The sequence below is a fragment of the Salmo trutta genome, chromosome 25 (assembly GCF_901001165.1).
Source record: "Salmo trutta chromosome 25, fSalTru1.1, whole genome shotgun sequence".
NCBI classification, from domain to species: domain Eukaryota; kingdom Metazoa; phylum Chordata; class Actinopteri; order Salmoniformes; family Salmonidae; genus Salmo; species Salmo trutta.
Window position 1 is genome coordinate 46,667,561 of NC_042981.1, and position 15,034 is coordinate 46,682,594.

General features: G+C 43.0%; 1 protein-coding gene across 2 annotated transcripts in view; it reads right to left on the bottom strand.

Moving 5' to 3' along the window:
* LOC115162631 (integral membrane protein GPR137B) overlaps positions 1-15,034 on the bottom strand; it is a 67,870-nt gene that overhangs the window by 13,718 nt on the left and 39,118 nt on the right. For both annotated transcript variants that reach the window (XM_029714106.1, XM_029714105.1), the window contains exons 3-4: positions 14,029-14,269; positions 2,042-2,191 (exon numbers count right to left, since the gene is read on the bottom strand). In XM_029714106.1, coding sequence (XP_029569966.1) covers positions 2,042-2,191; positions 14,029-14,269 — 391 coding nt within the window. The remainder of the gene's footprint in view (positions 1-2,041; positions 2,192-14,028; positions 14,270-15,034) is intronic.

Below are 15,034 nucleotides of genomic sequence, written 5' to 3' on the forward strand. Positions count from 1 at the left end.
TAACAGTTTAATATTTTATCAACGTTTATGATGAGTATTTTTGTAAATTGTTGTGCTGATTCACTGGCAGTATTGAAGGCAAAATATTTTCGGACCATCACGCGCCAATGTAAAAGGCTGTTTTTGGATATAAATATCAACTTGATCCGTGTTATGCTATGAAGCTATGAAGCGCACGGTGTCTCCAGTGCGCACTCATAGCCCGGTGCGCTATAGGCCAGCCCCCCGCAAGTGCCATGCGAGTGTGGGCATCGAGCCAGGGCGGATTGTGCCAGCTCAGCGCATCTGGTCTCCAGTGCACCGTTTCGGTCCAGGTTATCCTGCGCCGGCTCTGCGCATTGTGTCTCCGGGGCGCTGGGAGGGCTCAGTTCGCCCTATGCCTGCGCTCCGCCCGTGCCGGGCAAGAGTGGGCATTCAGCCTGGAGTATGGGTGACAAGCCTATGCACCAGAACTCCAGTGCTCCCCCACAGCCTGGTTTATCCTGTGCCTCCTCCCAGGACCAGGCCTCCAGTGGGTCTCTCCAGCCTGGTCTATCCTGTGCCTCCTCCCAGGACCAGGCCTCCAGGGGGTCTCCCCAGCCTGGTGAGTCCTGTGCCTGCGCCCAGAGCCAGGCCTCCTGCATGTCTCCCCGGCCTGGTGAATCCTGGGCCAGAGCCGCCAGGGCCGCCCGCCTGTCCGGAGCCGCCAGGGTCGCCCGCCAGTCCTCCGGGCGCAGCCAGGGTCGCCCGCCAGTCCTCCGGCGCAGCCAGGGGCGCCACCTAAGTGGGCCAAGCCGAGGGTGGAGCGGGGTCCACGTCCCGCACCAGAGCCGCCGCCATAGAAGGGCCCACCCGGACCCTCCCCTTTAGAGTCAGGTTTTGTGGCCGGAGTCCGCACCTTTGTGGGGGGGTACTGTAACGCTCTGGCCAAAGAGGGTTTTTTTTGTTCTCTATTTTGGTTAGGCCAGGGTGTTACATGGGTGGGCGTTCTGTGTTTATTTTTCTTGGTCGGTTTGTTTCTTTGCTTTGGCCGTGTGTGGCTCTCAATCAGGAACAGCTGTAGATCGTTGTTGCTGATTGAGAGTCATACATAGGCAGCCTGTTTTTCCTTTGGGGTTTGTGGGTGATTATTTTCTGTCTAGGTTTGTGTTAATCCTGACAGGACTGTTTGACTGTCGTTTCTTTTCGTGTTTTGTTTGTAGTGTTCATTCGGTCATTAAAACCTTTTATGATGAACACATCCTCCGCTGCACCTTGGTCTCATTGCGACAACAGTCGTTACAGTTGTTTTCACTTTGTCATTATGGGGTATTCTGTGTAGATGGGTGAGAAATCTATTGAATCCAATTTGAATTCAGGCTTAAACAAAAATATGTGGAGAGGTATGAATACTTTTTGAGTCAAAAGTGCTTACAGTGTTCACAGACACAAAACACACACACGCAGGCAAACACACACAGAGCCATGTAAAGCCAGACACATTATATAAGCATGAACACACACAGACGAGCACACATATGCACATTGCACACACGGACTCTTAAATTGGGCATGCAAGTGTGCCCAGTTGAGAAACAGCCAAAACCCAAACACACATGGAGATGTGTGTGAAAAATCAACCATGTAACTAATGAAGAATGGATGTGACTGCCGATTAGTTACAGACATTGCCTAATCACTCACTCACACACACAGGGTGTTTGCAGACTAATCAGCCCTATAATAGATAATTAACTATGTCAGACAGCAGTTGTATGTGTCTCTGTATGCGTGTGTTTGGCTGGCAGCACAGCACTGTGAGCTTTGGATATCTAGGACAGCAAGGTTCACTGACGGTTTAACAGGCCTGACACACACACACACACACACACACACACACACACACACACACACACACACACACACACACACACACACACACACACACACACACACACACACACACACACACACGCCCCTAGTCCTGTCACAGTGACTTAACTGTAACTATCTTCATCATCATCACCATTATATGTGTATGTGTGTCTGTGTGCATGCTTGTGAGGGTGCGTGGTTATCCTACCTGGTCAGAGACGTTGGACCAGCTGTAGTTGAAGGGGCTGGGCCGGTCCTCTGGAGAAAGAGCCACCACAACCAGGTTATAGCAGGCCCTGGACATGTACAGCAGGATGACTGCAGCACCGATGGCTGTAGCCTGGCACACTGACGTACCCTACAGGGAGAGGTAGGAAGGAGGGAGAGGGGAGAAAGAGAGAGAAGTATAGTGAGTATTGTTCATGTACTGTATGTTACCCCTCTAGAGCATAGGTATGTATGTACAGTTCCTTCAGAAAGTATTCCTACCCCTTGACTTATTCCAAAAGTTGTGTTACAGCCTGAATTCAAAATTGATTACTATTTTTTTTAACCAATCTACATACAATACCCCATAATGACAAAGTGAAAACATGTTTTTAATGTTTGCAAGGTTTTTGAAATATCTCATTTACATAAGTATTTACACCTGAGCCAATACATTACAGCTGTGAGTCTTCCTGGGTGTCTCTAATATTTTTGTACACCTGGATTGTACAATATTTGCACATTATGCTTAAAATAATTATTCAAGCTCTGTCAAGTTGGTTGTGGATCATTACTAGACAGCCATTTTCAAGTTTTGCCATAGATTTTCAAGCTGATTTAAGTCAAAACTGTAACTAGGCCACTCAGGAATATTCAATGTCGTCTTGGTAAGCAACTCCAGTGTATATTCGGCTTTGTGTTTCAGGTTATTATCTTGCTGAAAGGTGAATTTGTCTACCAGGGTCTGTTGGAAAGCAGTCTGAACTAAGTTTTCCTCTAGGATTTTGCCTGTGCTTAGCTCTATTCCGTTTCTTTTTATCAAAAAAACTCACTAGTCCTTGCCGATGACAAGCATACCCATAACATGATGCAGCCACCACCATGCTTGAACATATGAAGAGTGGTACTCAGTGATGTGTTGCGTTTGCCCCAAAAATAATGCTTTGTATTCAAGACAAAGTGAATTTCTTTGCCACATTTCTGGCAGTTTTACTTTACTGCCTTAATGCAAACAGGATGCATATTTTGGAATATTTTTATTCTGTACAGGCTTCCTTCTTTTCATTCTGTCATATAGGTTAGTATTAAGGAGTAACTACAATGTTGTTGATCAATTCTCAGTTTTCTCCTATCACAGCCATTGAACTCTAACTGTTTTAATGTCACCATTCGCCTCATGGTGAAATCTCTGAGCTGTTTCCTTCCTCTCCGGCAACTGAGTTAGGAAGGACGCCTGTATCTTTGTAGTGACTCAGTGTATTGATAAACTATCCAAAGTGTAATTAATAACTTTACCATGCTCAAAGGGATATTCAATGTCTGCTTTTAATTACCCTTCTCACAATAGGTGCCCTTCTTTGCGAGGCATTGGAAAACCTCCATGGGCTTTGTGATTGAATCTGTGTTTGAAATGGACTGCTTGACTGTGGGACCTTACAGATAATTGTACAGTCGGGGCCAAAAGTTTTGAGAATGACACAAATATGAATTTCCACAAAGTTTGCTGCTTCATTGTCTTTAGATAATTTTGTCAGATGTTACTATGGAATACTGAAGTATAATTACAAGCATTTCATAAGTGTCAAAGGCTTTTATTGACAATTACATGAGGTTGATGCAAAGAGTCAATATTTGCAGTGTTGACCCTTCTTTTTCAAGACCTCTGCAATCCGCCCTGGCATGCTGTCAATTAACTCCTGGGACACATCCTGACTCATGGCAGCCCATTCTTGCATAATAAATGCATGGAGTTTGTCAGAATTTGTGGGTTTTTGTTTGTCCACCCGCCTCTTGAGGATTGACCACAAGTGCTCAATGGGATTAAGGTCTGGGGAGTTTCCTGGCCATGGACCCAAAATATCGATGTTTTGTTCCCCGAGCCACTTAGTTATCACTTTTGCCTTATGGCAAGGTGCTCCATCATGCTGGAAAAGGCATTGTTTGTCACCAAACTGTTCCTGGATGGTTGGGAGAAGTTGCTCTCGGAGGATGTGTTGGTACCATTCTTTATTCCTGTTCTTAGGCAAAATTGTGAGTGAGCCCACTCCCTTGGCTGAGAAGCAACCCCACACATGAATGGTCTCAGGATGCTTCAATGTTGGCATGACACAGGACTGATGGTAGCGCTCACCTTGTTTTCTCCGGACAAGCTTTTTTCCGGATGCCCCAAACAATCGGAAAGGGGATTCAGAGAAAATGACTTTACCCCAGTCCTCAGCAGTCCGATCCCTGTACCTTTTGCAGAATATCCGTCTGTCCCTGATGTTTTTCCTGGAGAGAAGTGGCTTCTTTGCTACCCTTCTTGACACCAGGCCATCCTCCAAAAGTCTTTGCCTCACTGTGCGTGCAGATGCACTCACACCTTCCTGCTGCCATTCCTGAGCAAGCTCTGTACTGGTGGTGCCCCGATCCCGCAGCTGAATCAACTTTAGGAGACGGTCCTGGCGCTTGCTGGACTTTCTTGGGCGCCCAGAAGCCTTCTTCACAACAATTGAACTGCTCTCCTTGAAGTTCTTGATGATCCGATAAATTGTTGATTTAGGTGCAATCTTACTGGCAGCAATATCCTTGCCTGTGAAGCCGTTTTTGTGCAAAGCAATGATGACGGCACGTGTTTCCTTGCAGGTAACCATGATTGACAGAGGAAGAACAATGATTCCAAGCACCACCCTGTTTTTGAAGCTTCCAGTCTGTTAATCGAACTCAATCAGCATGACAGAGTGATCTCCAGCCTTGTCCTTGTCAACACTCACACCTGTGTTAACGAGAGAATCACTGACATGATGTCAGCTGGTCCTTTTGTGTCAGGGCTGAAATGCAGTGGAAATGTTTTTTGGGGGATTCAGTTCATTTGCATGGCAAATAGGGACTTTGCAATTAATTCAATTCATCTGAACACTCTTCAAAACATTCTGGAGTATATGCAAATTGCCATCATAGAAAACTGAGGCAGCAGACTTTATGAAAATGTATATTTGTGTCATTCTCAAAACTTTTGGCCACAACTGTATATGTGGGGCACTGAGATGAGGTAGTCATTCAAAAATCATGTTAAACACTATTATTGCACACAGTGCGAGTCCATGCAACTTATTATGTGACCTGTTAAGCAAATGTTTACTCCAGAACTTATTTAGGCTTGCCATAACAAAGGGGTTGAATACTTAGACTCAAGACATTTCAACTTTTCATTTTTAATACATTTGTAAATATTTCTAAAAACACAATAGCACTTTAACATTACGGGGTATTGTGTGTAGACCAGTGACACAATCTCAATCTAATTCCTTTTAAAATCAGGTTAATGTGGAAATAGTCAAGGGGTGTGAATACTTTCTGGGGAGAATGACTGTCCCCTTTACTTGAAGCATGGATAGGGTTCAAGGTTGATCGCGGTAATGCAGGCATTGTTAGCAGAAAATTGGATCCCCCATTATAGTGAATGAAAAAATGTAAAGCTTCACGTTTAATCTTTGTGTAAAAAATATATATACACTACCGTTCAAAAGTTTGAGGTCACTTAGAAATATCCTTGTTTTCCATGAAAACATACATGAAATTAGTTGCAAAATGAATAGGAAACATAGTCAAGATGTTGTCAAGGTTATAAATGATGATTTTTAATTGAAATAATGTCCTTCAAACTTTGCTTTCGTTAAAGAATCCTCCATTTGCAGCAATTACAGCCTTGCAGACCTTTGGCATTCTAGTTGTCAATTTGTTGAGGTAATCTGAAGAGATTTCACCCGATTCTTCCTGAAGCACCTCCCACAAGTTGGAATGACTTGATGACTGTACCATAAGGTCAAGCTGCTCCCACAACAGCTCAACAGGGTTGAGATCTGGTGACTGTGCTGGCCACGCCATTATAGACAGAATACCAGCCGACTGCTTCTTCCCTAAATAGTTAATGCATAGTTTGGAGCTGTGCTTTGGGTCAATGTCCTGTTGTAGGAGGAAATTGGCTCCAATTAAGCGCTGTCCACAGGTTATGGCATGGCGTTGCAAAATGGAGTGATAGTCTTCCTTCTTCAAAATCCCTTTTAACCTGTACAAATCTCCCACTTTTACCACCCCCAAAGCACCCCCAGACCATCACATTGCCTCCACCATGCTTGACAGATGGTGTCAAGCACTCCTCTAGCATCTTTAAATTTTTTCTGAGTCTCACAAATGTTCTTCTTTGTGATCCAAACACCTCAAACTTAGAGTCATCTGTCCATTACACTTTTTTCCAATCTAAATCTGTGAAATGTCTGTGTTCTTTTGTCCATCTTAATCTTTTCTTTTTATTGGCCAGTCTGAGATATGGCCTTTTCTTTGCAATTCTGCCTAGAAGGCCAACATCCCGGAGTCGCCTCTTCATTGTTGACATTGAGACTGGTGTTTTGCGGGTACTAAACTCTGCAAAAAAAGAACCATCCCATTTTCAGGACCCTGTCTTTCAAAAAGAATTCGTAAAAATCCAAATAACTTCACAGATCTTCATTGTAAACGGTTGAAACACTGTTTCCCATGCTTGTTCCCACGTGGGGCCAGTACAAAAAAATGCATGAAATGTATGCATTGACTACTGTAAGTCGCTCTGGATAAGAGCGTCCGCTAAATGACTAAAATGTAAATGTAATTGTTCAATGAACCATACACAATTAATGAACATGCACCGGTGGAACGGTCGTTAAGACACTAACAGCTTACAGACGGTAGGCAATTAAGGTCACAGTTATGAAAACTTAGGACTAAAGAGGCCTTTCTACTGACTCTGAAAAACACCAAAAGAAAGATGCCCAGGGTCCCTGCTCATCTGCGTGAATGTGTCTGAGGCATGCTGCAAGGAGGTATGAGGACTGCATATGTGGCCAGGGCAATAAATTGCAATGTCCGTACTGTGAGACGCCTAAGATAGCGCTACAGGGAGACAGGACGGACAGCTGATCGTCCTCACAGTGGCAGACCACGTGTGACAACACCTGCACAGGATCGGTACATCCGAACAGCACACCTGTGGGACAGGTACAGGATGGCAACAACAACTGCCCGAGTTACACCAGGAACACACAATCCCTCCATCAGTGCTCAGACTGTCTGCAATAGGCTGAGAGAGGCTGGACTGAGGGCTTGTAGGCCTGTTGTAAGGCAGGTCCTCACCAGACATCACCAGCAACAATGTCGCCTATGGGCACAAACCCACCGTCGCTGGACCAGACAGGACTGGCAAAAAGTGCTCTTCAATGACGAGTCGTGGTTTTGTCTCACCCAGGGTGATGGTCGGATTTGCGTTTATTGTCAAAGGAATGAGCATTACACCGAGGCCTGTACTCTGGAGCGTGATCGATTTGGAAGTGGAGGGTTCGTCATGGTCTGGGGCGGTGTGTCACAGCATCATCGGACTGAGCTTGATGTCATTGCAGGCAATCTCAACGCTGTGCTTTACAGGGGAAGACATCCTCCTCCCTCATGTTGTACCCTTCCTGCAGGCTCATCCTGACATGACCCTCCAGCATGACAATGCCACCAGCCATACTGCTTGTTCTGTGCGTGATTTCCTGCAAGACAAGAATGTCAGTGTTCTGCCATGGCCAGCGAAGAGGCCGGATCTCAATCCCATTGAGCACGTCTGGGACCTGTTGGATCAGAGGGTGAAGGCTAGGGCCATTCCCCCCAGAAATGTCTGGAAACTTGCAGGTGCCTTGGTGGAAGAGTGGGGTAACATCTCATAGCAAGAACTGGCAAATCTGGTGCAGTCCATGAGGAGGAGATGCACGGCAGAACTTAATGCAGCTGGTGGCCACACCAGGTACTGACTGTTACTTTTGGTTTTGACCCCCCCTTTGTTCAGGGACACATTATTCCATTTCTGTTAGTCACATGTCTGTGGAACCTGTTCAGTTTATGTCTCAGTTGTTGAATCTTGTTATGTTCATATAAATATTTACACATGTTAAGTTTGCTGAAAATAAACACAGTTGACAGTGAGAGGACATTAATTTTTTGCTGAGTTTATTTAGCTGCCAGTTGAGGACTTGTGAGGCGTCTGTTTCTCAAACTAGACACCCTAATGTACATGCCCTCTTCCTCAGTTGTGCACCGGGGCATCCCACTCCACTTTCTATTCTGGTTAGTGCCAGTTTGCGCTATTCTGTGAAGGGAGTAGTACGCAGCGTTGTACGAGATCTTCAGTTTCTTGGCAATTTCTCTCATGGAATACCCTTCATTTCTTAGAACAAGAATAGACTGACGAGTTTCAGAAGAAAGTTCTTTGTTTCTGGCCATTTTGAGCCTATAATCTAACCCACAAATGCTGATGCTCCAGATACTCAACTAGTCTAAAGAAGCCCAGTTTTATTGCTTCTTTAATCAGGACAACAGTTTTCAGCTGTGCTAACATAATTGTAAAAGGGTTTTGTAATGATCAATTAGCCTTTTAAAATGATAAACTTAGATGAGCTATTTATTTATTTTACCTAGTTTTTAACCAGGTAGGCCAGTTGAGAACAAGTTCTCATTTACAACTGCGACCTGGCCAAGATAAAGCAAAGCAGTTCGACAAAAACAACACAGAGTTACACATGGGATAAACAAACGTACAGTAAATAACTCAATAGAAAAATTGGATGTAAGGCAATAAATAGGCCAATAGCGGCAAAGTAATTACAATTTAGCAATTTACACTGGAGTGATATATGTGCAGATGAGGATGTGCAAGTAGAAATACTGGTGTGCAAAAGATCAGGAAAAACAAATATGGGGATAAGGTAGGTAGTTGGTTGGATGGGCTATTTACAGATGGCTGTGTACAGCTGCAGCGATCGGTAAGCTGCTCTGACAGCTGACGCTTAAAGTTAGTGAGGGAGATACAAGTCTCCAACTTCAGTGATTTTTGCAATTCGTTCCAGCCATTGTTAGCAGAGAACTTGAAGGAAAGGCAGCCAAAGTGGGTGTTGGCTTTATGGATGACCAGTGAAATATACCTGCTGGAGCACGTGCTACGGGTGGGTGTTGCTATGGTGACCAGTGAACTGAGATAAGGCGGAGCTTAATCTATCAAAGACTTAAAGATGACCTGGAGCCAGTGGGTTCGGCGACGGATATGTAGCGAGGACCAGCCAACGAGAGAGTACAGGTCGCAGTGGTGGGTAGTATATGGAGCTTTGGTGACAAAACGGATGGCACTGTGATAGACTACATCCAGTTTGCTGAGTAGAGTGTTGGAGGCTATTTTGTAAATGACATCGCCGAAGTCAAGGATCGGTAGGATAGTCAGTTTTACGAGAGAATGTTTGGCAGCATGAACGAAGGATGCTTTGTTGCGAAATAGGAAGCCTATTTAGATTTAATTTTGGATTGGATATGCTTAATGTGAGTCTGGAAGGAGAGTTTGCAGTCTAACCAGACACCTAGGTATTTGTAGTTGTCCACATATTCTAAGTCAGAACCATCCAGAGTAGTGATGCTAGACAGGTGGGTGGGTGCGAGCAGCGACCGGTTGAAGAGCATGCATTTAGTTTTACTTGAATTTAAGAGCAGTTGGAGGCTAAGGAAGGCGTGTTGTATGGCATTGAAGCTCGTCTGGAAGTTTGTAAACACAGTGTCCAAAGAAGGGCCAGATGTAAACAGAATGGTGTCGTCTGCGTAGAGGTGGATCAGAGAATCACCAGCCACAAGAGCGACATCATTGATGTATACAGAGAAAAGAGTCGGCCCGAGAATTGAACCCTGTGGCACCTCCATAGAGACTCCGATTTGACACACTGAACTATCTGAGAAGTAGTTGGTGAACCAGGCGAGGCAGTCATTTGAGAAACCAAGGTTGTTGAGTCTGCCAATAACAATGTTGTGATTGACAGAGTCGAAAGCCTTGGCCAGGTCGATGAAGACGGCTGCACAGTATTGTCTTTTATCGATGGCGGTTATGATATTGTTTAGGACCTTGAGCACGGCTAAGGTGCACCCATGACCAGCTCGGAAACCAGATTGCATGGCGGAGAAGGTACGGTGGGATTCGAAATGGTCGGTTATCTGTTTGTTAACTTGGCTTTCGAAGACTAGAAAGGCAGGGTATGATAGGTATAGGTCTGTAACAGTTTGGATCTAGAGTGTCTCCCCCTTTGAAGAGGGGGATGACCGCAGCAGCTTTCCAATCTTTAGGGATCTCAGACGATATGAAAGAGAGGTTGAACAGGCTAATAATAGGGGTTGCAACAATTGCGGCGGATCATTTTAGAAAGGGTCCATACTGTCTAGCCCTGCTGATTTGTAGGGGTCTAGATTTTGCAGCTCTTTTAGAACGTCAGCTATCTGGATTTGGGTGAAGGAGAAATGGGGAGGCTTGGGCAAATTGCTGTGGGGGGTGCAGAGCTGTTGACCGGGTTAGGGGTAGCCAGGTGGAAAGCATGGCCAGCCGTAGAAAAATGCTTATTGAAATTCTCGATTATCGTATATTTATCGGTGGTAACAGTGTTTCCTAGCCTCAGTGCAGCGGGCAGCTGGGAGGAGGTGCTCTTATTCTCCATGGACTTTACAGTGTCCCAGAACTTTTTTGAGTTTGTGCTACAGGATGCAAATTTCTGTTTGAAAAAGCTAGCCTTAGCTTTCCTAACTGCCTGTGTATATTGGTTCCTAACTTCACTGAAAAGTTGCATATTGCGGGGGAAAGTCGATGCTAATGTAGTACGCCACAGGATGTTTTTGTTTTGGTCAAGGGCAGTCAAGTCTGGAGTGAACCAAGGGCTATATCTGTTCTCAGTATAACATTTTTTGAACGGGGCATGCTTACTTAAGATGGTGAGGAAACCACTTTTAAAGAATAACCAGCCATCCTCTACTGACGAAATGAGGTCAATATCCTTCCAGGATACCCGGGCCAGGTCGATTAGAAAGGCCTGCTCACTGAAGTGTTTTAGGGAACGTTTGACAGTGATGAGGGGTGGTTGTTTGACCGCGGACCCATTACGGACGCAGGCAATGAGCCAGTGATCGCTGAGATCCTGGTTGTAGACAGCATTGGTGTATTTAGAGGGGAGGTTGGTCAGGATGATATCTATGAGGGTGCTCGTGTTAACGGATTTAGGGTTGTACCTGGTAGGTTCCTTGATAATTTGTGTGAGATTGAGGGCATCTAGCTTAGATTGTAGGATGGCCGGGGTGTTATATCCCAGTTTAGGTCACCTAACAAGGACTAGTCTCCCAGTCCCTGAAAAAAATCCCCACAGCATGATCCTGCCAACACCATGCTTCACCATAGGGACGGTGCCAGGTCTCCTCCAGACGTGACGCTTGGCATTCAGGCCAAAGAGTTCCATCTTGGTTTCATCAGACCAGAGAATCTTGTTTCACATAGAGTCCTTTACGTGCCTTTTGGTAAACTCCAAGCAGGCTGTCATGTGCCTTTTACTTAATCCATTTTAGAATAAGGCTGTAACGTAACAAAATGTAGAAAAAGTGAAGGTGTCTGAATACTTTCCGAATGCACTGTATATATATGGTCATTTTTAGATATACAGGGTAAAGTTGATCATTTTATAACGAGGACAGCAATCACTTTTGCGAGGCACACTGCATGGCCAAAGTGAGAGGAAAAGAAAAGATCATTCTGTAAAAACTTCAAAACCATTGGATTTTGAGATGGCGGTGAAACCCAAGTTGTGCTATGTATTCATAGGCTACGTCATAGTTCATTTGTAAACGGTAAGTATTGATACATTACTTGCTCAAACACAGAATCAAAGTCCGGAAACAAAAAACATAGGCTACATTATCCCCCCTTAATCTGATAGTGGTGAGTTACCCACCCACACACACTCAGACAGATCCAGCTCAGACAGATTCAGCTCAGAGGCCCAGCTCATGAGCTCCATCAGCAGCAGATTCTACTTTAGTATGGAAAATTGTGTTTATGCAACAAATGTTAGAGCATCGAATCGCATCGATTCATTCTTTAATCAAACTGAATCACACAGAATAATTTCAAACTAAAAAGTATCGTTCCTGAGGTTTGATTTGAATAGGGCAATCTATAAGCACAGACAAAGGATATCGAGGATCTGAAAGGATTATGTATGGAGGGATGGTCTAAGATCTCTACCAATGTGTTCTCCAACTCATAAAACATTTTAGAAAAAAGCTCAGGGTTTCAATCATTTTGACCACTATCTTTTTTTAAATTTGTTTTATTATATTACTTGTTAAACAAAATATATTTCACTGAGCAATTGTATTAGTATAAAGCCATTGTTTGCACACAATATATCTCAGTATTTTAATTATTTATTTTATACAGTCATTTTTGCTCTATCAATGGGGTCAATAATTTCTGACCACACTGCCTTCAGAAAGTATTCAAACCCCTGGACTTTTCCCACATTTTGTTGTGTTACAGCCTGAAAAAAAAAAAAAATGAATTTAGATTTTGTGTCACTGGCCTACACACAATACCCCATAACATCAAAGTGTAATTATGTTTTTCAACATTTTTACAAATTAATAGAAACATTTAAGCTGAAATGTCTTGAGTCAATAAGTATTCAATTTGCTTAACAAATCACTTAATAAGTTGCATGGACTCAATCCGTGTTCAATAATAGTGGTTAACATGATTTTTTAATAACCAGCCCATCTCTGTACCCCACACACAACAATCTGTAAGGTCCCGCAATTGAGTAGTGAATTTCAAGCACAGATTCCAGCACAAAGACCAGGGAGGTTTTTCAATGCCTCGCAAAGAAGGGCACGACTGGTAGATGTGTAAAACGCAGATGCTGAATATCTCTTTGGGCATGGCAAAATTATTAATTAGGCTTTGGATGCACCCAGTCACTACAAAGATACAGGCATCCTTCTTAACTCAGTTGCCAGAGAGAATATATTGGCAAAAACATCACTGAGTACCACTCTTCAAGTATGGTGGTGGCTGCATCATATAATTTTTATTTGTATTTTTATAAATGGAATACAGCTTTTAGCACAGGCAAAATCCTAGAGGATTGCTTTCCAACATACACTGGAAACAAATTCACATTTCAGCAGGACAATAACCTAAAACACAAGGCCAAATATACACTGGGGTTGCATACTAAGATGACAATGAATGTTCCTGAGTGGCCTAGCTACAGTTTTGACTGAAATCACTTTGAGAATCTATGGCAAGTCTTGAAAATGGCTGTCTAGCAATGATTAAGAAGCAACTTGACAGGGCTTGAAGAATTTTTAAAACAATAAAATGGGCAAATATTGTACAATCTAGGTGTGCAAAGCTCTTAAAGACTTGCCCAAAGGGACTCACAGCTATAATCGCCACCAAAGGTGCTTCTACAAAGTATTTACTTAGAAATAGTTATGTAAATGTAATATTTATGTGTTTCATTTTCAATTTTTTTTGCTAAAAACATGTTTTCACTTCGTCATAATGGGGTATTGTGTGAAGAAGGGTGACCATTTTGAATTCAGGCTGTAACACAACAAAATGTGGAATAAGTCCAGGGGTTTGAATACTTTCTGAAGACACTATGTAAATGTGTTATTTCTGTATTTCATTTTCAATAAATTAGGAAACATTTCTAAAAATATATTTCCACTTTTTCATTACGGGGTATTGTTTGTAGATGGGTAAAAAAATAAATCTATTTCATACATTTTGAATTGAGGCTGTAACACAATACAATGCGGAATAAGTCAAGGGGTATTAATACTTTCTGAAAGCACTGTATGCATGTATGGGGATTTTCTGGGGTAACGACATGAACAAAGAGGACACAGTTCAATACCAATCAGCTACTTATTGTGTATCTACCTAGCTACAAAATCAACAACTTTTAGTATTTAATCCCTGCTTGCAAACCCAATTTGATAAAGATGAAACGTTTAATAATTAATTGATTGGTTAAGTGACTGATCTGTTAGTTGGTTGATTGATTGGTTAAGTGGCTGATTAAATGATGTATTAGTTAATTTGTTGATGGACTAAATGACTGATTGAGGACGGTCCAGTACCTTGGACTCGAGGTAGACATTGGCAGAGGACATCTTGGCGATCTTGAAGATGCACACGGCCAGCGAGACGGCGCAGAGTACGAAGAGACTGTCATTGACCAGCACTCGGGCCAGCACCACCTGCCTCACCTCTGCCTCGCCCACGTTGCCCCCAATGCCACCCTGCACCAGCATGGCGCATGTTAGGTTCACCACAAGGAAGAAAAGGCTGGAAAAGATGAACGCCAGGCGAATGGGCACCCTGTGCAAAAAAACACACAATTATAGGTGGTACACAACTAGCTTACTACACACACAGGGCTCTAAAGTACGACAAAATATTAAATTGTTGTAATGGTGAGACTTCCCTGTAGCATTGTTCCCTGATCGTAGATTAGTTAGTGTCACACCAAACAGTTCAAAATATCTGACCCATATTACCAGGGGAATTGTTTTTTTCATCCTGTCCTGGGTCATAAAACTACATGCAGGGCACATTTGTTTTACAACTTGTTTAGTCATGTTTGGGACTTGATTAGCTAGCTTGCTAACAACCTGGTAACTTCATCAGTATATCCAAACATTTGGAGGCACATAAAAAAAGGAAGGGATAGCTTCTTCTGGAGAGATGTCTTTAATTTTATAAATTGTATTTATTTAACCTTTATTGAACTAGGCAAGTCAGTTAAGAACAAATTCTTATTTTCAATGATGGCCTAGGAACAGTGGGTTAACTGCCTTGTTCAGTCTTGCATGTCGTCATCACAAACATGGCGCTCTTATAGACAGTGTACGATTTTCAATGCAACGCAATCTCAATATAAAAATAGTGCTTTTAGATAATGTAGAAACCTAATATTCCACAAATGACTTTTTAATTTCAATGACAGGTATTTATTTGTACACACATTTTAGCTTTTTATAATAAGCTAATGTATTGACAGGGTTACACATATGAGTTTCTAGGGCACAGCATGTGCTTTAGAAGTAGCTACAATTAATACAGGCTGTATTTCAAATCAAATTT